The 24331-nt window shown below is 48.3% G+C and overlaps 1 protein-coding gene across 1 annotated transcript in view; it reads left to right on the forward strand.

The window, feature by feature from the left end:
* The window catches only part of LOC138297105 (uncharacterized), a 648847-nt gene that overhangs the window by 312477 nt on the left and 312039 nt on the right, over positions 1–24331 (forward strand). The window contains exon 34 of the mRNA XM_069236605.1: positions 2538–2702. Coding sequence (XP_069092706.1) covers positions 2538–2702 — 165 coding nt within the window. The remainder of the gene's footprint in view (positions 1–2537; positions 2703–24331) is intronic.

The following is a 24331-nucleotide window of genomic DNA, read 5'->3' on the forward strand; positions in this document are numbered from 1 at the left end:
AACTCATAGGCTTCAATGGAGAAGGGGGTGCCCCGGTTCCAGTCTGCCAGCAGGTAAGTACCCGTGTCTTCGGAGGGCAGACCAGGGGGGTTTTGTAGGGCGCCGGGGGGGACACAAGTCAACGCGGAAAGTACACCCTCAGCGGCACGGGGGCGGCCGGGTGCAGTGTGCAAACAAGCGTTGGGTTCGCAATAGGATTCAATGGGAGACCAAGGGGTCTCTTCAGCGATGCAGGCAGGCAAGGGGGGGACTCCTCGGGGTAGCCACCACCTGGGCAAGGGAGAGGGCCACCTGGGGGTCGCTCCTGCACTGGAGGTCGGATCCTTCAGGTCCTGGGGGCTGCGGATGCAGAGTCTTTACCAGGCGTCGGGTCTTTGAAGCAGGCAGTCGCGGTCAGGGGGAACCTCGGGATTCCCTCTGCAGGCGTCGCTGTGGGGGCTCATGGGGGTCAACTCTGGCTACTCACGGTCTCGTAGTCGCCGGGGAGTCCTCCCTGTGGTGTTTGTTCTCCACAAGTCGAGCCGGGGGCGTCGGGTGCAGAGTGCAAAGTCTCACACTTCAGGCGGGAAACGTGTGTTGTTTCAAAGTTGCTTCTTTGTTGCAAAGTTGCAGTCTTTGTGGAACAGAGCCGCTGTCCTCAGGAGTTCGTGGTCCTTCTAGATGCAGGGTAGTCCTCTGAGGCTTCCGAGGTTGCTGGACCCTGCAAACGCGTCGCTGGAGCAGTGTCTTTAGAAGTGGGGAGACAGGCCGGTAGAGCTGGGGCCAAAGCAGTTGGTGTCTCCGTCTTCTCTGCAGGCTTTTCAGTTCAGCAGTCCTCTTCTTCTTAGGTTGCAGGAATCTAGTTTCCTAGGTTCTGGGAAGCCCCTAAATACTGAATTTAGGGGTGTGTTTAGGTCTGGGAGGGCTGTAGCCAATGGCTACTGTCCTTGATGGTGGCTACACCCTTTTGTGCCTCCTCCCTGAGGGGAGGGGGGCACATCCCTATTCCTATTGGGGGAATCCTCCAAAAACAAGATGGAGGATTTCTAAAGGCAGGGGTCACCTCAGCTCAGGACACCTTAGGGCTGCCCTGACTGGAGGGTGACTCCTCCTTGTTTTTCTCATTATCTCTCCTTGATTGGCCGCCAAAAGTGGGGGCTGTGTCCAGGGGGCGGGCATCTCCACTAGCTGGAGTGCCCTGGGGCATTGTAACACAAAGCCTGAGCCTTTGAGGCTCACTGCTAGGTGTTACAGTTCCTGCAGGGGGGAGGTGTTAAGCACCTCCACCCAGAGCAGGCTTTTGTTTCTGTCCTCAGAGAGCACAAAGGCCCTCACCACATGGGGTCAGAAACTTGTCTCTCAGCAGCAGGCTGGCACAGACCAGACAGTCCTGCACTGAACAATTGGGTAAAATACAGGGGGCATCTCTAAGATGCCCTCTGTGTGCATTTTTTAATAAATCCAACACTGGCATCAGTGTGGGTTTATTATTCTGAGAAATTTGATACCAAACTTCCCAGTATTCAGTGTAGCCATTATGGAGCTGTGGAGTTCATTTTTGACAGACTCCCAGACCATATACTCTTATGGCTACCCTGCACTTACAATGTCTAAGGTTTTGTTTAGACACTGTAGGGGCATAGTGCTCATGCACATATGCCCTCACCAGTGGTATAGTGCACCCTGCCTTAGGGCTGTAAGGCCTGTTAGAGGGGTGACTTATCTATGCCATAGGCAGTGTGAGGTTGGCATGGCACCCTGAGGGGAGTGCCATGTCGACTTAGTCATTTTCTCCCCACCAGCACACACAAGCTGGCAAGCAGTGTGTCTGTGCTGAGTGAGGGGTCCCTAGGGTGGCATAAGACATGCCGCAGCCCTTAGAGACCTTCCCTGGCATCAAGGCCCTTGGTACCAGGAGTACCAGTTACAAGGGACTTACATGGGTGCCAGGGTTGTGCCAATTGTGGAAACAATGGTACATTTTAGGTGAAAGAACACTGGTGCTGGGGCCTGGTTAGCAGGGTCCCAGCATACTTCTCAGTCAAGTCAGCATCAGTATCCGGCAAAAAGTGGGGGGTAACTGCAACAGGGAGCCATTTCCTTACAAGACTCTTTACAGTTGTCATGGATAAAGCCTTTAGAGTAACAGTGACAGCCTACAGGCAGCATACAGCATTAACACAATTGATTACTTTGTAAAGTTTTTTATGCCTGCATTAACTCAATATGTAGACCTACCTTGATTGTCCTTTGCAAATGTATGGTCAGTTCTGGTGTCCAGATGAAAACCCACTTTATGTTTTTTGAGGCTCTTTAAACTAGCAGGGGCTTTATTAAAGCTATGCAGCCTGTCTGAAGCATACAAAAAGAGCCATTGGAATCTTGCTTAGGTAGGTTTACTCTTTGATAAAAGGAATCATCCGTAGATGTCACAGGTAAGCTGACCAGGTAAGGACAGAGTGAAGTTACTGGTCAGTCAAAGTAGTGCAAACTGGGTAATTGGCAGACATCAATCTACAAACCAGAACTAAACCTCACTATTTTGTGTGTGCCTGTAGTTATGTCTCTGTGGCTTAAGTGACCAAGACCGAACTGTGGCCCATGGAGAACTGGTTGGAGCACAGCTGCTTATGGAAGATGTCCTTCAGAATAACTATGAATCCAACAAATTGAACTCAGAAGACTTGGAAGGAAAGGAAACTCCTTATCTCAATGAGAAGCAGGTAGTGTGCATTTTTCACATTGAACAGTACTTCAACTGGTGTTAGGCACATAAGAAATAAACATGTTTTTGCACCTCATTTTCCCTTCGTCTGTACTTCCTGTGTTTCTAGGAAAGGCAAACAACTCTTTACCTTTTTGCTGTAGGAATGCAGGGATAAGGGGTAGCAGAGGAGGAGACCATTTCTAGCTAACAGAATGTACCTCAGCGGTTAGTTAGGTATGTCTTTCCATCATATTCATGGACATTGGATGCATATCCGCTGCCCATGTGTACCTAGTCAATAAACAATAAACCAACATCTGTGTATCCACTTTGATGATCAAAATTTATTCAGAATGCCAGAACACGTGTTCTGTCTTTGATTAATGATTTGAATCTTATGTTTTATGGATGGTTTGCCTTGGATGAAGTATCCTCTCTAGCTATTCCAGATAAATATGGGCAAACACAAGAGAAACCATTCCTCCACGCTTGCACGTAAGCTTTCAATTCACAAGTCTGGCACATACATATAGATCCTAGTGGCTTGCATTTATAGTACAAAGAGGTTATGGTGGAAAGTGGATTTTCCCTACCTCTGCAGTGATTAGCAAACCTACCTGCTATCCTTCTGCATCCAACTCCAGCCCCTAGCTCTTAGGTGCAAGGTCCAGAACAACACGGGCCAAGTGTTTGGGCCTACAGAAACTGTCCCTGATGCCCGGTAAGTATAGCTAAAGTTTGTAGTTATGTGGTCTTCAGTGTGATGACCGAAGCAAAGGGAGGGTTGGCAGCCCTGCACTTTGGTACTTTTACTCCTCCCTTGGGAGTCTTTAACTCGGGACTACTACTAATACCCTGCATTTTCACAAGTTTGCTATGCCTTGTGGTTGTCTTGATAGAATATCTACTTATTTCTCAGGTGTTCTCCTTCAGAGCTATTGCCCTGACAGCAGAAGCTGTACAACTCAATGCCTCTTATTCCAGGGGAGAATGTTGGATTTAAAGTGACTAACTGAAGTTGGCTATCCTTCAGGAGTTCCAGGACTGCCTCTTGCTGTCCTGTCTATCTCTCAGATGTAGCAGAGAGCCTTCCCATGCCAGAAGGGCACTTTGGAGGCAATAAATGATAATAAACATAAAAAAGATAAGAGCCTGTACATTGCTGCTCAAACACTGCCTGGATGTCTTACAGTGTCTTGCAGTCCCATAGCCCTGTTGCGCAGAAATATAACCTGTCTGCCACTACATGACACCTCCACTCTAAACACTGCCCTGAAGTCATAGGAACTGTGAGTTCTCATTGATACCAAATTACAGTCGTACGACCTGGACCAGCACATGGAATGCATTCAACTTACACCTCTTACTATTATAAGATGAATGTTTTACTAAAGGTTTTCTCCTACTTAGTAAGCAGTGTAATACTGCATGCTCGCTAAGACACAGTTGTCTTCATGAGAATTTAAGATTTGAGAGGCCTGAGGATTGCTTTTGGCGGCCTCACTACAGACAGCTTTAACTGTCTGTTGCACTCAATACTACATAGAGTGGACTTTAGATTTAGCAGAGACCAGCCATCTTAAAAGGATAGAAAGCAATGTTTTCTAAACGTAAATGTATAGAGAACAATGTTTCATACTTTCTATATGGCTTTGTGTTGCATCCTCCCATTGCATTGCATAACATGGCGGCCATTGTGAAAGTATGAGAACATTTTATCTATGTTTTCAAGTTGCCATGTTGTCATGTTGCATCACTCAATGTGGCAGCCATCTTGAAGTACAGAATACAATGTTGGAGCATTTTAAAAACATCTGACATTGCAAAGTATGACCAATTGGCTTTGCCAATTCTTGTTTACGTTGTTTTAGGGATTTTTGCAGCTAAGGATCAGAGCTTCCATGTCCTAACCTTATTTCACATAACGTACTACTGGGAGTACACATACTTCATTTTGCTTGTTTGATCTGCAGATAATCCTTCACATATTAATGTAATATTAGTGCAAGTTAAAGTTTCCTTGAACAAGACAACATAACCCATGAATACTACTTTCCTTAAATTTCTGGTTATGGTGATTTGGTCAGATTGAATTGTAGGTGTGTAAGTCTGTGCTTTTCAGTTCTCAGCAACTTCTGTATTAAGGGAAAGCAAAACGGAATAAAGCATTTTTTCACCAAAACGTATGCCGGTGTAAGTATACTTACACCATAAATTGAGATACCATCTTCTAAGCCAAATTTGAGCCTAATCTCGAGTTTGGTAGAAATGAAAAAAGCATGCAAATTCAAGATTAAATTCTAAATCCGGGTCAGCATCCACTTGCGGATTTTCTGTATCATAGTTTCCCCACAATATGAGACATTCAGACAGCGTATTGTCCTCTAGATTTAGCACTTCCTCCTTGAATGAAATGTATTTTTGTTACCAGCAAACTTTAAATCATCTCCGAAGTGAAGCAGACCAAAATTGCAGCAGTCTACCCACCCTGTGGACAATAAGAGGTCTCCATTACATCCCTATTACTCCAACAATGTAAACGCCTTTAGAATGTTTGTTACTGATGTAGCACATGGTATCATACCCCAAGGCTGAATCTTCCCTTTTAAAATGCAAACATTGGAGAAATCATTGAGAACATAAACATCATTATTACAGAAGTTCGAGGAGATTAGGGAAGGTTAAATCACGACTAAGGCATCACTCGCTTGGGGACATTGCATTAGGGGCACATACTACTGCAAAATGCCAATATTCCTATGGTGACAAAAATTGTTGAACTAGCCCTACGGTATCTTCCAAAGATAGAATCATAACTTAGGTAGCCCAGCCAATCCAGATTTCTCTTGTATGTGCTCATGAAATCCCCAACATAGCTTTTACCTTTATTATGTATTGTTGCGGGAAGTACTGCTCCATATAAGTACGCAGAAACAATTAGAATTTTAAAATCTAAAAATTCCTAAAATGTTGCTAATATGGTTGACTGATGCATTGCATGTAAGTAGAAAGAGATTATAGTGCACTTTAAAGGCTATAAATCATCAGTAACGTGAAATGTTATGGTTTAACTTCCCATTTACAGATAAAACAGTACATCAGGCACTAAATCTAGATTTTATGGAGTCTCCAGCTTGCTATAATATGCCATTTGAAGAATGTATTGTGGTAGATGTGTTAACGCGTCCCTTTATGTCAGTTTTATACACATTAGGACTCGTTTTAGCCCAATGAATCTTTGGACCCAGTGGTGAGACACCGCAGGACAAGATAACTGATCAGTATGTCAAGCAATATATCAATGACGTCATCAATATTTATCACCACAATATATTTTACTTTGGAATAAGACATTAATCAAGTTGTTGACGCGACCATGACCTTTCAGCCATGAATAACCACACCTTAGTTAGAGTTTTTATGACTTTTATTCCCTATTGATTTCAATCTACTAATAGAAGTGTCAATCTCAAACCCAAAAATCAAAAGTGCATAGTCATAATATGGTAACTGTTATAAGATTTCATTATCGCAAAGATCACAAACATAAGGATATAACACAGAGTAAACATAGATCAGAATACAAGAATATCGTAAGCCTCAGTTCAGCATAGCACCATGTCAGTCTCGTCTATTTGTCAGTCAGGGTAATCACCTAACCTAACCACTAACTAGCATCAGCATGTTGGGCTTCATGCAAAAAAAAATTAGAACATCAATTTAGAAAACATCTAACTATGGTCTCTATTACAAAATACAGCAGTTGGTACCTAGAAAGGAAAAGCAAACAGACAAATTACTGTAGCATTGTCATAATTACCCTCCAAGGATTAGGTCAGCACACAGGATCGGTCTTCGTCTTCAGGACATCAGTTGGATCGCCGTCAGTATACTTCGACTAAAGGCAGGGGACACTTCCCTCTTAAGGAGGAGAAATGTAAGGGCAGTCTAAGGATAAGGATGGTTTTTTTAAGCCTTAAATCACTAAACAGAGTGACAGAGTTTCTGGATAAAATCAATAGCATTCCCTACCTAATTCCTCCCGTCCCTTTGTGACATGAGTTTTGATCCCTTTTTCGTAATCCCTTCCCCCAAAATTCTGTTGGATATTCACTATACCTCAATATCTTTGACCTATCAAATTATACATTAGGTAATCCCAATTGTCACCCCACGATAAGTTATAACACTTTGATTGGTCTTTATAATTGACGTCTTCGTAGGTGGCACATCCGGGGGGTGTCATCACCGTCTTGGCACATTTCTCGGGTCATGAGCTTCTTTGTCCACGGTTAAATGTCCTTGTACATTCTTTCGTATACTTTTGTTTCAAAATCTGTATAAAACTTATACTAAGGCAACTAATATGCGGATGAGAACAGGATGAAATTGGCTACATGAAACGAAGGAAAAGAACAAATGCAGGATCATGGCCCTTTTACGAATCAGCACACTGAAAAACAGAGAAAAATGCTTTAATATGAGAGCTAGGCAGCTAAATCCGCAGCTCACGCTAACTTAAGGCCTATGGGTTTTAAATGCAATATTACAAACGCCAATATAAGCTCGATTAATTATGATGCAAGCAATCATTTTTATGACTAACATTAGTTCACAAACGATGGTATTTCTGTGTTTCACTGACATGATTCGAATACACGTTAAGCAACTACTATTTATTGTCGTTTTCTATGCAGCATTGTTAGGCATTTATATAACGTTTCACGTTTAGCATATGTAATATTTAAACTACGCTCTCTCAGTCCCTCCTCTGATGACGCTCGTCATCACACAAACCTTTCACTTTTAATTTTTCACCTTACGCATAATACGCATTTCGACATCTTGCCCTTTATGTGAACTTTCCCAAATTTCGTTGAACATTTTTTCTCTTTCACTTTCCTCGTTTCTCCTGTTTCATTTAGTCCAATTTCTCTTTATTTTGTCATTAATTTTGCATGCCCCCCATAATCCTAATAGACAAATCAGAACAATTAATAGACCCATCAAAATTTTTGCAAGTACCCCATTCCAAATGTTGGTAAACCAGCTCCCAACTCTGGCAATCCCCTTTCCAACTTTCTCCCAAACACCAAGTTCTTTCAAATCCTTCAAATCTGTACTATCTCTAGTAAGGTTAGTAAGCATACTTCTAATCTTTTTACTGTTATCTGGAATGAATGAACAACAATGACGCTTGTTGAGCATCTTGCAGACCCCTCCACTCTTTGCTAAAAGAATGTCTAAAGCAAGCCGATTTTGAAGAGTCATAGCTCTTTCTGCAGCAAGTTCAGTATCCATCAGGAGTACAGCCCCTGTAAAATTTGTCAACATGTTATCCACAATAGTAGACAACTTCTGTATCTTCATAGAATTTAAGATAACCCCTACTGAAGGGATTATAGCTCCAAATATGTCACCAATGACAGCCGCCACTGATTCTCGTTTTTGTCTAGGATGTTGTAATTCAGACGTCTTAGGTATCTGTTTTAAGTCATCAATCTGGTAAATCTTTGGGAATACTATTCCCAAATAACATGTCCCATACCATCCCTTAGGGAGACGGTAATATGCATTTAGCCCACAGATGTAATAGATCCCAGGGATCGCTGGATCTTGTCCATTCAGCATAAAGGTCCATTTACTCTGAAACAAAAACGCATGCCTGCACTCACTCGTTTCCACAAACAGGTTGTCTTGCTCGGATTTTGGCCTATATATACAAAGCCTACCTACGTGTAATGCATCTTTAGCTAATTTTCCTTGTGTCTTGATTGCGGTGTAAGCATAATCATTTGCATATGTGCTTTTCTCTAACCCTTTTTCTAATCTTTCTTTCAATGCTTTGCGTCTATCATCAGTGTGATCCAAAAAGCTTTTCTCAACAGGCGATAATAAGCAAGTAAAGTTATTGCGATGTACATAGGCTGTCCCAAATGTAAGCGTTGGCTCAAAGAATCCTCTAACTATTTTTATATCATGTTCTTTAGCTAATTTATTAAAAAGTTCAATCACAGGCACAAAAGAAAACACAACGTCTAAGTTTGAATAAAAGTATTGCACATGCTCTTGATTGTAGAACCTTGTTAGTAGCAAGCTGCAGCTAATGCCGTAAGTAAGAGGGAAACTATGGTAAGTAACTCCCTCCTGTACAGACGAAGGAATTTTGGTATACACATAACAATCTTTCGCATCCATAGTTTCCACATACTCATTTAGTAATCGATAGAAGACATTAGTAGAAAGTTCGCCTTTTGCATTAGTTCCCTCATGCATGTGTCTTGCATCCTGCTCGAATCTTTCCCAAGGTGTTAGTGTGGTAGTTTCAGGTTTTAAAGTAGCATTAATGGTTTCTTTCTCTATCCATGGCATTCCTACAATCACTCCCACAATTATCACTGCACACACAACACCTATTATAAGCCCTAGCCAACCACACACTTTACTTCCCTTGCTACTACTTTTATTATTAGCCATGTCTGTATAGAATCAGATAGTAGAGCAACAATCAACTAGAGGATGGTTCAAATTCTCTGGCTTTCTGCGTGTATTTACAGCGTCTTCACTCACGCCAGGACCCCTTTTGTCAAATCAGGTTAGCAGCTTGTCATAATCGAGTTTCTCAATAGTCAAATCCGGTTCCAGTGTCACTTTAGGTAATTCATAAAGTCTCTCTTTTCTTTAAATTTTCAGTTTCAGATTTTAACCAAGCTTTCCTCAGATTCGCTCAAGTACCGTAGTATTGGCCTGGTACTTCTCGATCAAAACAAAATGCCAGGAATTCTTGTTGCCATTCAGATGTTGTAGCATACCCCCATTCAGGACCTGTATATCTCCTGTTTGCAATTATTTTTCTTTTCAACTTTGGTTCACCTTGCTGTTCTCCTTCGCTTAAGTCTTCTACTCGAGATGTATCACTTTCCTCTATTACTGTGTCTCTTGGTACACCTCTTATTCTAGAAAGCGGTTTGTTTGGTCTGTCATCACCCTTATGCGTCTGATGTGTCTTTTCAGGACTTTGGACAGCACCCTCCTCTTGTACTATGGTGTTTTCGCTTGATGGACCTGCAATTGGCTCAGGAGATTTCGGCTCACTCTGACTTCTCTCTACTATTTCTCCTTCCTCTTCTTCTTCTGGGTCTGTACCAGGTTCAAGTTCTAGCCCGTATCTGTCTATTTCTGGGAGAACTTCTTCTTGATTTTGTCCTCTTATCGTTTCTACTGAGATAGGCTCTCTGTCACCTCTCTCGAACTCATTGACTGTTTGAGGGACGAGGCTGTTCTCAGTGAGTTCCCCAGCAGTCTCAGTTCTTTCTTGACTGTTTTCTAAACCTGAGACTTCTCCTTCTGAAACAGGCGTGCTGGTAACTCCGAACTCTTCTTCATCTGGACACGTTACCCTTTTGGTGTGGCTGTCATGTATCCAGTTTGGAATTCCGGTACACTTTACAGCAGTGGTAGTTGTCAAGATCACTTGATAGGGCCCTTTCCAGCGTGGCTCCAGACACGACTTTCTTACATGCTTTTTGACAACCACCGAGTCACCAGCTTGCAGAGAGTGGCCTGGATCCCAAGTCGGTGGCAAAGTGTTAGCTTCCACCTGGTGAGAGAAAGAGCGAATCACATCAGCCAAACCTTTGCAGTAATCCAACACCATATCATCTGTAATATTCACTAGAGCATTTGCAGGTACTGCTGGTAACCTCATAGCTCTACCCATGAGGATTTCATGGGGGGACAATCACGTTTTCTTATCTGGGGTGTTTCTCATTGACATCAACACTAGGGGTAATGCATCTGGCCACTTCATTTTGGTAGCTGCACACATTTTTGCCATTCTCGATTTCAGGGTACCATTCATTTGTTCTACTAGTCCTGATGCTTCAGGGCGATAGCTACAATGCAGCTTCTGTTCGATGTTAAGTGCAGCACACAGAAGTTTGATCACCTCGTTATCGAAGTGTCTGCCCCTATCTGACTCTATAGAGACCGGAAACCCGAATCTTGGTATTAGTTCCCTGAGTAGTAATTTTGCAACTGTGAGACTGTCATTTCTTCGTGTAGGGTATGCTTCAATCCAGTGACTGAAAACACACACAATCACCAACACATATTTCAATCCTCCGCAAACAGGCATCTCAATGAAATCCATTTGCATCTTGCTAAATGGACCTCCAGCTCTCCTAATGTGGCTCAAAGTTACCACTGTCCCTTTTCCCGCATTCATCTGTTGAAAGATGATGCACCTGTGACAAATGACCTCAGCTGCATGTCTGAATTTTGGATTGAACCAATCAATTTTAAATGACCTGATCATTGCGTCCTTCCAAGGTGAGCCTGTCCATGGTACAATCGGGAAAATTGTGACAAAAGGCAATTTGGTAGAACTAATTTTCCTTCCTCTGAAACCCATATATCATCAGCTCTCTGGGTACATTGCATTTTTTGCCAAGAACGTTTTTCTTCTTTACTTGCACGACTCTGTAATGTCTTTAACTCATCTAAGGTATCAACTAGTCTCAATGCAAGATTCAAACATGTGTCATTTTCAGTCTGCGGTAATAGTTCCCATTGCTCTTTGAACGATATACAGTTCAATGCACAAAACCTTGCGACTTGATCTGCATAACCGTTTCCCATGGACACAAAGGGGGTCATTCTGACCTCGGCGGTAAAAGCCGCTTACCGCCGGTCAGAAGACCGCCACAATACCGCCGCGGCCGCGGTCAGCCGCCACGGACATTCTGACCCACAACTGCAAAACCTCCAAAAATCCGCCCTCCACTGCAGTCCGCCACATCAGCGGCCAGCGGTAAACTGGAGAAGACCAAACCTCCACCGCCACGCCAACAGAAATACGCCCATCCCATTATGACCCGCAAATCCACGCGGCGGTCATTCAACCGCGATATTCCATTGGCGGTACACACCGCCGCGGTCAAAATACACACACCTTTACAAACCCCTACCACATTGGACAATTTGAAAGGCACACACCTGAAACACATACACACACCACTCCCACACATCCAATACCATATAAAACACACACCCACATCACCCACAAACCCCTACCAACAAAAACCAGAGACGAAGGAGAGAGAGACACATCAGAGAATAGAGAGCCAGACACACAGAGGCACACCACAACATCACACACACCACATAGAAGCACAAAGCACCACACACCAACACACACATCATCACATACACCACCCCACACCTCATACACACCACCCCATGGCACCACAAAGGCACCCACGCTTTTCGGACCAAGAACTCCGGGTCATGGTGGAGGAAATCATAAGAGTGGAACCCCAGCTCTTCGGCTCACAGGTTCAGCACACCACCATAGCAAGGAAGGCGGAGCTCTGGCAGCGGATCGTGGACAGGGTCAACGCAGTGGGACAGCATCCCAGAAATAGGGCCTACATCCGCAAACGATGGAACGACCTACGGGGGAAGGTGCGATCGATGGTCTCGCGACACAACATCGCAGTGCAGAAGACTGGCGGGGGCCCCCACCCACTCCACCCGAATTCACAGCATGGGAGCAAGAGGTACTAAACATCCTGCATCCTGATGGCCTCGCTGGAGTATACGGAGGAATGGACTCTGGTAAGTACAAGCCCAACCACTTCACCCCCCCGCCCCCAGCATGCTAACCCCCACCCTCACCCCCAATCCCCCAGCACACATCCTCCCTGAGAATGTCTCTCCAGCACAACCCACCCAACACCAACCCCTGCATGCCATCCCCAAACTATGGACACCCATCACCTAAGCATGACCACTGCACATACCCATCCCCCCCCCCACAAAACACCCTCACAACACCTCCCCCAAGGGAATGCCAGCACTGGGGGACAAGGGCACCCATAAAACGCAAGCTAATGCACACACAGAAACAATAACCATACCCTCTTACCCCATGCAGGACCCGAACGACAACACACCGGTCAGGAGGGACCAGAAATGTCCATCCCACCCCCGGAACAGGCCCCTAGTGATGACAGCAGCTCTGTCGACCTGGACCCTGATGACCAGCCCGGACCATCGGGGACCTCTGGGCAGTCGGTTCCCCTCACCCAGACACAGGCCACTGCAGACCCAACCCCCTCTGGGAACAACAGCACAGCTCCCACCCAGCGGGCCCATGCCTCTGTCTCTAGGACAGGTCAAGCAGCGGTGTGTCTACCACTACAGGGCACCCAGGGTAACCCACCAACCCAACAACAACAGGGACCTGGGGGCAGTGGGAGTGGGCACACCGTCCAGGGGACAGAGGCCCAGGGAAACAGGGCAACTCGGAGGGCTGCTGTGCGACAGGGGGGGGAGGAGAGGCCGAGGGAACCCACTCTCCAAGAGGCCCTCACCACCATCATGGCAGCCTACCACCACTCACAAGAGACGATGGCGACGGTACTGGCCAGGTTCCAGGAGATCCAGGCACAGCAGGAGCAACGCTACATGGGGTTCAGCGACCAACTCACCAACATCTCAACCGCTATGGGGAGCATAGTCCAGGCCCTGAACCGTATAGAGGACACGTTTCGGGACCATGTGGCATCACACAGGGCCCCTGTCACTAGCCAGGAACAGGAACAGCCTACCACCTCCGCCGGCGCTAGTGGACAGGAGGCCCCACCCCAACGACAGCCCACCAGAACCCCACCTCCTGCTGAACAACAACCACCCCGCAAAAGGAGCCTGAGATCAAAAAAAACGACAGAGTAGGATGTCAAGACCCCCGCCAGCATCACATACCCCCTGAAGTCCTCCCACTGTTCAACATTGACACCCTGTCAAACCTTGAACTGCCCCTGCTCCATCCTGCCACAGGCATATGGACAATGCACCTGTGAGACTGAGAACTGGACTCTGCCATGGACATTACTCCACCCCCACCCATCACTGTTTCACTATCATGTACCAATATCTATGCACTAATAATAAATCACACATTGCACTGAAATCAATCAGGACTCAGCCTGTCTTATTTACAAATGTATGACACATTACATATCAATTACGTATTTCTAACATTGTGAATTACACATACCGAGGTAACTTAGCATTAGTCCATGGGCCAACCAAGCCGAGGTCACGCAGTGGCTCATACAGCACAGAAAAGGGAAGGGGAAATCAAACATCATGTTTATAGTTCTGGGGGGAAATCGACAAAGTTGAGATGCAGGAGGCTTTCAGGAAATGTAAAATGGCATGGGTGATTATTACCTGTGTGCTACTGAAAATACTGTTCTATTACTCTGTCCCTGTTGTCTGTGTCGTCCTCTGAGTCTTCCTCCTCTTCACTCTCCGCAGGCTCCACAGCTGCTTCAACAACACCATCTGCACCATCCTCCTGCAGGAAAGGAACCTGACGTCGCAATGCCAGATTGTGAAGCATACAGCAGGCCACGATGATATGGCACACCTTCTTTGGTGAGTACATCAGGGATCCCCCTGTCATATGCAGGCACCTAAACCTGGCCTTCAGGAGGCCAAAGGTCCTTTCGATGATCCTCCTAGTTCGCCCATGGGCCTCATTGTACCGTTCCTCTGCCCTGGTCCGGGGATTCCTCACTGGGGTCAGTAGCCAAGGCAGGTTGGGGTAACCAGAGTCACCAATTAGCCACACACGTTGTCTCTGTAGCTGCTCCATCACATAGGGGATGCTGCTATTTCGCATAACATACGCGTCATGCACTGACCCTGGGAACTTGGCATTTACATGGGAGATGTACTGGTCAGCCAAACAGACCACCTGGACATTCATCGAATGATAACTTTTTCTGTTTCTGTACACCTGCTCATCGTCTTTTGGGGGTACTAAAGCCACATGGGTCCCATCAATGGCACCAATGATGTTGGGGATATGTCCAAGGGCATAGAAATCACCCTTCACTGTAGGCAAGTCACCCTCCTCTGGGAAAATGATGTAGCTCCGCATGAGTTTCATCAGGGCAGACAACACTCTGCTCAAAATCTTTGAAAACATAGGCTGAGACATTCCAGATGACATGGCCACTGTTGTCTGGAATGACCCACTTGCCAAAAAAATGGAGGACTGACAAAACCTGCACAGAGGGGGAATCCCTGTGGGTTGGTGGATGGGGGACATCAGGGCTGGCTCCAGCTGGGCACACAGTTCATGGATAGTGGCACGGTCAAGTCTGTATCGAAGTATTATATGGCGTTCTTCCATTGTCGACAGGTCCACCAGCGGTCGGTACACGCGAGGATTCCTCCTTCTCATCGCAAGTCCCAGCGGACGGTGCCTAGGAAGGACAACATGGAGCACAGAGTCAGGCAAACCACAGGTACGTACAGACAGCTTGCACAGTTAAAGAATGGCAATGGGTTGAAAGGCGTGTATGTGTGGCAATGCAAGGCCTAGGCCTGTGTGTCGCAGTCAAAATTAAGCCATGTAGGCCCTTGAAATGGCGGCTGCCTGACCTGTGAAGTGGGACAATGGGATGTGAGGTCAATGCGCTGGCGGGGCACACCGTGGCGGTAGGCGGGCGAAGACCGCGGCCAAAGCCGCATTGGTTAACATTGAACCCTATGGGTTTCAGGAGCCAATGACGATGTGCGCCGGCGGTCGCGGTACGCACCGCCGCAGGCGTGACCGCCATTTCCTAGCTGATTGATCACTCGAGACCTGATCATCCACAGGAGAGGACCTATACTGCAAGTGCTGCTGTGACCTCGGTCTGGAAGTGACAATGGCTGCTGCGACTGGGGAAAGGGCCCCTGCCTTCACGTCTGAAGAGTTGGAGAAGCTCGTGGATGGGGTCCTCCCCCAGTATGCGCTACTCTACGGTCCTCCAGACCAACAAGTGAGTACACCGGGTGCACATGTAATGGGCTATGCCTGTGTGGATTGGGGTGGATGTAAGTTGGTGGGGTGGGGGGCGAATGAGGAGTGCAACGCACGACAGATGAGAGCATGTGCCATATGGCAAAGTTGGTGGGGGGGGGCAATCACATCTAACATGCAGGTCATTGATGATTTCCTCCTTTCCACCCTGTACATGTCAAATAGGTCAGCGCCCATCAGAAGATCGAGATTTGGCGTGCCATCGCCAAGGAAGTCCGGAACTTGGGGGTCCACAACAGACGGGGCACCCACTGCCGCAAGAGGTGGGAGGACAACCGCCGCGGAACAAGGAAGACCGCAGAAACACTGCAGGGGATGGCCTCCCAACCTAGGAGGGGTGCCAGTCGCACCATGACCCCCCTGATGTCCCGGATCCTGGCGGTGGCCTACCCTGAATTGGATGGGCGCTTTAAGACATCACAGCAGACACAAGGGGGTGAGTATCAGCACATTCTCATATCTTTCTGCGCAGTGGAGGCGTCTGGGTGGGGGAGGAGGGCTGTGGGTGACATTAGGCCAGGGCCCTTTCTGTAGTGTAGTCCTCTCCCTTAGGCATGGCCCTGTGCCCCCGGCCCCCACCTCTGTAGGGTGACAAGTACAGCCATTGATGGTCCAGCATCACCCATGTACGCGTTTGACGTCTCTTGGCCTGTTGTCCTAGTCAGTAGTACTGAGTAGTGTACCCCGAATGCGCGGCTTAGTGCATGAGGCTCCTGTGTCTGTCCTTTCCGCCAACGGTGTTGACATTGCATGCACTCAACCTGGTCTTCTTTTTTCTCCCCCCACCCTTTCTCTTCATCTTCTTGTGCATGTGTGCATTAGCATCATCAGGTGGAGGAGATTTGGCATCGGAGCACGAGGGAGCTGCAGGACACAAGGCCCCGGTGGGCCCAGGAACAGACACCGAGGGCACCAGTGATCCGGAGGGCGAGGGGAGCACCACAACGGGGACCGGTGGTGAGACCAGCGACTCAGACACGTCCTCGGATGGGTGCTCCCTAGCGGTGGCGGAAACATCCGGGACCCCCGCCTCTACAGGTACAGCCGCCACCCAGCGCACCAGCACCGCCCTCCCAGCAGCCCCTCAGCCTACGCTCCGTGCCCGCTCGCCCAGGAAGGCGCGCGTCTCCTTCGCCCCAGGCACCTCAGCCCCTGCCCCTGTTGCCCCTGCTGCCCTCAGTGCAGAGCTCATTGACCTGGTGAGGACGCTCATTGTTGGGCAGACTACCCTTTTGAATGCCATCCAGGGTGTGCAAAGGGAGGTGCAACAGAGCAATGCGTACCTGGAGGGCATTCATTCGGGTCAGGCTGCCCATCAACGATCGTTCACTGCTCTGGCCTCAGCACTGACGGCAGCCATTGTCCCTGTTTCCAGCCTCCCTCTTCTAACTGCCTCCACCCTTTCTCTGTCTCCTGTCCCTCAGCCTATCCCATCCACACCATCAGACCAGCCTGCACACACCTCAACACCCAAGAGCAGCTCATCCAGACACAAGCACCACAGATCCCACAAACACTCACCCAAGCAACACACAGATGCAGACATTCCAGCAGTCTCAACCACCTCTGTGTCCCCCTCCTCCTCGTCTCCCTCCTCCCTCCCTGTGACGTCTATACTCACACCTGCATGCACCCCAACATCAGCCAGTGCTTCCATCACCACCTCACCCTCCAGTACAGTCCACACTCGTGCAGTCACCACCCCCACTGCCATTTACACGTCCCCTGTGTCCTCTCCCACTGTGTCTGTCACCCCCTCTTCCAAGACACACAAACGCAGGCAGCCACCCACCCAACAGCCATCCACCTCACGTCAGCCTACAGCACCAGCACCTTCACCCAATGACAGCACACCTGACTCTCCTACAACCACATCCTCTTCCTCCACTCCCATCACACCTTCTCCTACCCTTTACCTTGGACCTAAAAAGCTTTTCCTGGCTAATCTTGACTTCTTTCCCTCCGATGAGCTCCCCCCTCCATCTGCGAAGAGTCCCAAGAGCACCGCAGCCACCACCAGCCCAGCTTCGAGTGTCACTGTTGTGCATGGGTTCTGGAGTCCACCCTTTGCCAGCAGTGACACATCGATCAGCAGCAAGGACACGTCCAGCCCCTCCCCCCCCCGGAAAGAGGACCCGCAAAAACAAGGGCCGCCGTGCGAGGACTGACAGGGCTGCCCCCAAGGAGCAATGTGCGGCCACTTCACCAGCCACACCATCTAGGGGAGGCAAGGGCCCGAGAGCCCCATCAAAGGAGCGGAAGGGCAGCAGGAGCGCGGAGAAGGTGGACCCCACATGTCACATCCCAGCTGTGAAGGAGGACACTAAAGAGGCCAGGAGTCCGTCCCCGAAGGGTCCAGAAACGTCACGGTCCGAGGGCGACTGAGCAGGGAGTGCAGCACAGGTCTGGCTCCCTTGACCTGCTGGATGAGCACCGCTGAACAGGGCCCGCCGTGCAGAAGAGCACCGCTGAACAGGGCTCGCCGTGCAGAAGAGCACCGCTGAACAGGGCCCCGCCGTGAAGATAGGCACCGCTGAAGAGGGCCCGCCGTGCAGAAGAGCACCGCTGAACAGGGCCCCGCCGTGAAGATAGGCACCGCTGAAGAGGGCCCGCCGTGCAGAAGAGCACCGCTGATCAGGGCCCGCCGTGCAGAAGAGCACCGCTGAAGAGGGCCCGCGGTGCAGAAGAGCACCGCTGAACAGGGCCCCGCCGTGAAGATAGGCACTGCTGAAGAGGGCCCCGCCGTGAAGATAGGCACCGCTGAAGAGGGCCCCGCCGTGAAGATAGGCACCGCTGAAGAGGGCCCCGCCGTGAAGATAGGCACCGCTGAAGAGGGCCCGCCGTGAAGATAGGCACCGCTGAAGAGGGCCCGCCGTGCAGAAGAGCACCGCTGAACAGGGCCCCGCCGTGAAGATAGGCACCGCTGAAGAGGGCCCCGCCGTGAAGATAGGCACCGCTGAACAGGGCCCGCCGTGCAGAAGAGCACCGCTGAACAGGGCCCCGCCGTGAAGATAGGCACCGCTGAACAGGGCCCGCCGTGCAGAAGAGCACCGCTGAACAGGGCCCGCCGTGCAGAAGAGCACCGCTGAACAGGGCCCCGCCGTGAAGATAGGCACCGCTGAACAGGGCCCGCCGTGCAGAAGAGCACCGCTGAACAGGGCCCCGCCGTGAAGATAGGCACCGCTGAAGAGGGCCCCGCCGTGAAGATAGGCACCGCTGAAGAGGGCCCCGCCATCTCAAGCACCGCTCCGCTGGGCCCTTCTTCTCAAGCACCGCTCACCGCCATCTCAAGCACCGCTCCGCTGGGCACCGCCATCTCAAGCACCGCTCCGCTGGGCACCGCCATCTCAAGCACCGCTCCGCTGGGCACCGCCATCTCAAGCACCGCTCCGCTGGGCACCGCCATCTCAAGCACCGCTCTGCTGGGCCCTTCATCTCAAGCACCGCTCCGCTGGGCCCTTCATCTGAAGCACCGCTCCGCTGGGCACCGCCATCTCAAGCACCGCTCCGCTGGGCACCGCCATCTCAAGCACCGCTCCGCTGGGCACCGCCATCTCAAGCACCGCTCCGCTGGGCCCTTCATCTCAAGCACCGCTCTGCTGGGCAACGCCATCTCAAGCACCGCTCCGCTGGGCCCTTCATCTCAAGCACCGCTCCGCTGGGCCCTTCATCTCAAGCACCGCTCCGCTGGGCCCTTCTTCTCAAGCACCGCTCCGCTGGGCACCGCCGTCTCAAGCACTGTTTATGGTTCACTGTGCCCACCATGCCTCCTCCTTGACCAGTGGAGACTGTCATCCACCTGATGGACTGTGGCTTTGCACTCCCCAGGATGGTCCAGTGGGCAGCCCACCCACTGTAGAGACATTGAGAGACTGTGGCTTTGCACTCCCCAGGATGGTCCAGTGGGCAGCCCACCCACTGTAGAGACATTGAGAGACTGTGGCTTTGCACTCCCCAGGATGGTACAGTGGGCAGCCCACCCACTGTAGAGACATTGAGAGACTGTGGCTTTGCACTCCCCAGGATGGTACAGTGGGCATGGTGGCTCCTCGTGGATCTGGCGTCGTGGACTCATGTGGCTGTGGTGCCCCCCCCCTTCCCTTCCCCCTGAGGTGCCTGTAGTTTTTACATCTGATGCCCCTGCAGTGTTCTCTCCAAAGGACTCAGGTCTCCTGTGTGGGCTTTGCCCTTGTTTCTCAAAACTTTGGCCCACGGACATGATGATTTCGTAGGATGTGCAGGACTTGTTACTTCAGTTATACACTGATGTGTATATCATTTGTTTTCTTGTAAATATCTTTCATGGTTGTACGATAATTTTCAGGAGCTTTTTTGTACATAAATATTTATTCCAAATTTGATTATGTCATAGCATTTTTCAGGGGTGTTTGGGTGGTGTCACTGTGACTTGTTGCTCTGCATTGGTGTGTACATAGTTGGGGGTGGGGGGGGTCGCATATGTGTGTGGCCGTAACCTTTCGTCCTCCCCCTCCCGTGTGTCGTAGGTGCAGTACTCACCGTTGTCGTCTGCGCTGGACTTCGTACTCGTGGTAGATGAGAAGGTAGACGAGAGCAGGTAGGATGTTTAATTCGGGTTCCATGCTGTCCTCCTTCCTCCTGGAGTGCGTAGTGGTGTGCGTTTTCCCGTTCGGAGTCTGTTTCCGCCGTGTTTTTATCGGCGGTGCTCCCGCCCCGGAAAAGGTGGCGGATTGGTGAGTTGTGATAGTGTGGGCGGTACATTGTCTGCCGCCTGCCTGTTGGCGGTGACCGCCGCGCTGTTTGTTTGTACCGCCGTGGCGGTCGGAGTGTTAAAGTGGCTGTCTGTGTTGGCGGTTCCCGCCAGGGTCAGAATTCCATTTTTTTGACCGCCAGCCTGTTGGCGGGTTGGCCGCCGCTTTATCACCGACCGCCAGGGTTAGAATCACCCCCAAAGTCTTGTGATCTGGTATGAGCACTGCATTTCACCACGGCAATTTCAAGAGGTAACTGAATTGCATGTAACAAATCTTTTATGTATTCACCATTTTTCACAGGTGAACCAGATGAGGTCATGAAACCTCTCTGGGACCAAAGTTGGCCAAAATCATGCACGATTCCAAATCCGTATCTGCTGTCGGTATAGATAGTGACTTTCAAATTTGCAGCTGCGTGGCATGCCTTAGTAAGGGCAATTAGTTCTGCCACTTGTGCGGAAAACACTTTTTCAAGCCAGGAAGCTTCAACAATGCCGGTTATAGTACATACCGCGTAACCAGCTCTCAGCGTTCCCGCAGAATGATGCAGTAATTTTCTTTCAATTGGGTGTCCTGAATATCTGGACGAGGTTTGGTACACAGTTCAGTTACTTCAAGACAATCATGTTCAAATTCTTCCTCATTTTTAATCTCAGTGTTTTCAACAGGAAGTAAAGTTGCCGGGTTCAATACACTGCACCGCTTGAGGGTGACATTTGGTGACCCCAGTATGATCGTCTCATACCTAGTGAGACGTGCATTTGTCATGTGTTGAGTTTTAGTTCGAGTCAACAGAATTTCAACTGAATGTGGAACCATTACTGTTAGGGGATATCCCATGACAATGCCTTCACATTGTGTGAGGCTCTGACCAACTGCTGCAACTGTGCGCAAGTAACCCGGTAAGGCTGCTGCGACAGGGTCCAAGGTAGCTGAAAAATATGCTACAGGGCGATTTGCATCTCCATGGACCTGTGTTAAGACAGACAAAGAACAAGCAATCACGTTCATGACAAAACAACAGAAAAGGTTTCTCATAGTCTGGCATTCCTAACGCTGGTGCCCTGCACATACATTCTCTTAGCTCCATAAAGTACTCAAGTTCTTCCTTAGACAAAGTTATATTATATGGCTCATCCTTGATTTCTTTGCCTGTTAGCTTTATCAATGGTTGTGAAATGATCGAGAAGTTGGGTATCCACTGGCGACAGTAGCCCACCATTCCCAAAAACATCCTGACATCTCTTTATGTTGTTGGAGGGTTCATTTGCATAACAGCTGTTATTCTTTCCTTTGATATTCTCCTGGAACCCTTTTCAATCAAATGCCCTAAATATTTCAGCTCCTTCTGACAGTATTGTAGCTTTCTGGGTGACACCTTATGCCCATTCTTTCCCAGATGATTCAGTAATGCAATGGTATCGTATTTACAACTGTCTCTGGTTTTGGATGCAATGAGCAAATCATCAATGTACTGCACAAGAGTTGAATTAAAAGGCAGCACCAGTGGCTCCAAATCCTTCTTCAATATTTGATTGAAGATGGACGGTGACTCCGAGAACCCTTGAGGAATTCTGCACCAACTGTACACCTTATCCAAGAATTTGATTCTGAACAAAAATTGGCTGTCCTCATGAAGAGGTATCGAAAAGAAGGCTTGTGATAGGTCTGCTACGGTGAACCATTCAGCATCACAGGGGACCTGAAACATTATTACTGCTGGGTTGGGTACCACAGGGCAACATTTTATCACAATTTCATTTATTTTTCTCAAATCTTGTACAATTCGGACCTTTCCACAGGGTTTCTTCAAACCCATTATTGGAGAGTTACATGGACTGCTCAAAACCTCCTTCAAAACCCCTTGTCTGAGAAAATCTGCAATTATTTGTGATACTTCGATGAGAACATCCTGTGTCATGTGGTACTGTGGTACTTGAGGGAATACTGCATCTGGCTTTATCTGGACTTTAACTGGTTCTACCCCTTTTATTAGTCCTACTACTTTTCCAGTCAGGTCCCACACCTTCTCCGTTACCGTTCCCTGTAGTTCGACAGGCAAATCAATCAAGGTATGCATCGGGAATAAAGTAATCAGAGGGTAGTCTTAATTTGTTCCTGTCTCTTCCTCTAAAAACTGACTTTCATCTCCCTCATCATCACTATTTGTCTGTACTTCAATTCCATCATTGGAACAGGTAATTGAACATTTTGTTTTACACAGTAAGTCTCTTCCCAGCAGGGATACTGGACTCGAGTCGCAAACTACAAATCTATGTAGCCCCTGGAAGTTACCAATCTCAACCTGCACTGGATCTGTAATTGGGTTAGTCAGATACTGATTTGCTACGCCAACCACTCTTATGGTACGCCCTGAGAGAGGCAAACTTGGAACCTCTGCACTTCTAACTGTGGAACGTGTGGCTCCTGTGTCGGCCAGGAATGAATCCTTGTAACCCGTCACCTTTCCTTCTACATATGGGCCTCTTTGATCCACCTCTAAGGACGCTGCAAGCCTGCACTCCTCACTTTCTGAGCTATCATCTGACCAGTCCTCATTCATGCCATTTTCACCTCGTAATGGGAACTGTTGTACAGTGTTATTTTGACTTGTTACCTGGCCTGTGACCTGCTGAGGAAGCATCACCTGTTGCTGTCCCATCGGAGCTATTGGTAATTGCATTTGCTGTCTAGGCACCATAGGAATCTGCTGCTGCACTGGTTGCATTTGTATTGACTGGAAACGCAGAATTTGCGTCTGCTGCATGGGCTGTACCCCTTGCATTTGTACCAGATTGTTCTGAAAGTTCGGGTTTTGTTGTCTTATTTTTGGACCTCGTGAATTTTGTAATGTACTGACATTAGTACTTTGCTGAACAGCACCATCCTGCACCATATTTGGGCACTCCCGTTTCCAGTGGCCCACGCCCCCGCACCAGTGACACGGTGACATCTTCTTTACCCCTTGTGCGTCATTTTGAATTACAACAGTATTCATGTCTGAACTACGGTTCACAAACCCTCGACCTCGACCCCTCGGTTGCGTCTGAAAAACACTGTTCATTTGCGGTTGCTGCTGTATCATCTGTTGGACTCCATTTCCCTGTATTCCTGCCTGTGCAGCCCTTATCTGCATCACCATCACCATTCTTTCAACTTTTTCTGCTTCAACTCAATCTCGTCACTACAGTATTTTGCATATTGCAACACCTCATCAATCGGTTTTGCTTGCCAATAAATCAAATGATTCTTAATTATCTTGCTGACTTCCGGTCGCAACCTTTCAACAAATCTAAACACGAGATGGTTCATATCCTTTGGTTCAATTGTCTCAGTACCACTATAGTGTTTGAACGCCTTTAACAATCTTTCATAATACGCATGCATTGACTCTTCAACCTCTTGAGAGGTCCGGTCGATTTTCTGCCAATCAGTCACTTTTGGCGACACCTTTTGTTTCAAAAACTCGATCACCTTATGATAATACTTCATCACTTCTTCAGAGGGTGCCCCGGTCACCTTGTCCCTTGCCGGCTCCTTCGTCGGCCAATCAACTCCTCTCTTACACTCAAGCCACAAATCAGGCGGATCAATGATTTCAAATAAGGTATTCAAGTATTCCCAAAGGCACTTTGCAAGTTTCACGAACCTGTCTGTTTGCTGGTACCACTCGATCGGTTTCTCTCTTAATCTGGGATAATCGTTAGTAAAGGATAGAATATCTTCTCTGGTCCATGGCACATGAACTAGGACACCACCAGCTGTTTCTCTCATAGGTAATATTTTTACTGATTCCAAATCAGGTGAAACCTTAGCTTGATTAGACCCTGGACTATCTCCTTTTCCCTTGTCTCTTTTCTTTGCCCATCTGCCTTCCCATTTTTCCAGTGCCCCCAAATTTGTGCGCTTTGCACCAATTCTCTCAAATGTGCCTTCATTCCCGCAGACCTCATGTGTTCAAAATCTTTTGAATCAAAGTCTAATCTGTAACTTCTTTTCAAATGTTTAGTGTTTCCAATATCAATGTTG

Source organism: Pleurodeles waltl, chromosome 5, assembly GCF_031143425.1.
Source record: "Pleurodeles waltl isolate 20211129_DDA chromosome 5, aPleWal1.hap1.20221129, whole genome shotgun sequence".
Taxonomy (NCBI): Eukaryota; Metazoa; Chordata; class Amphibia; order Caudata; family Salamandridae; genus Pleurodeles; species Pleurodeles waltl.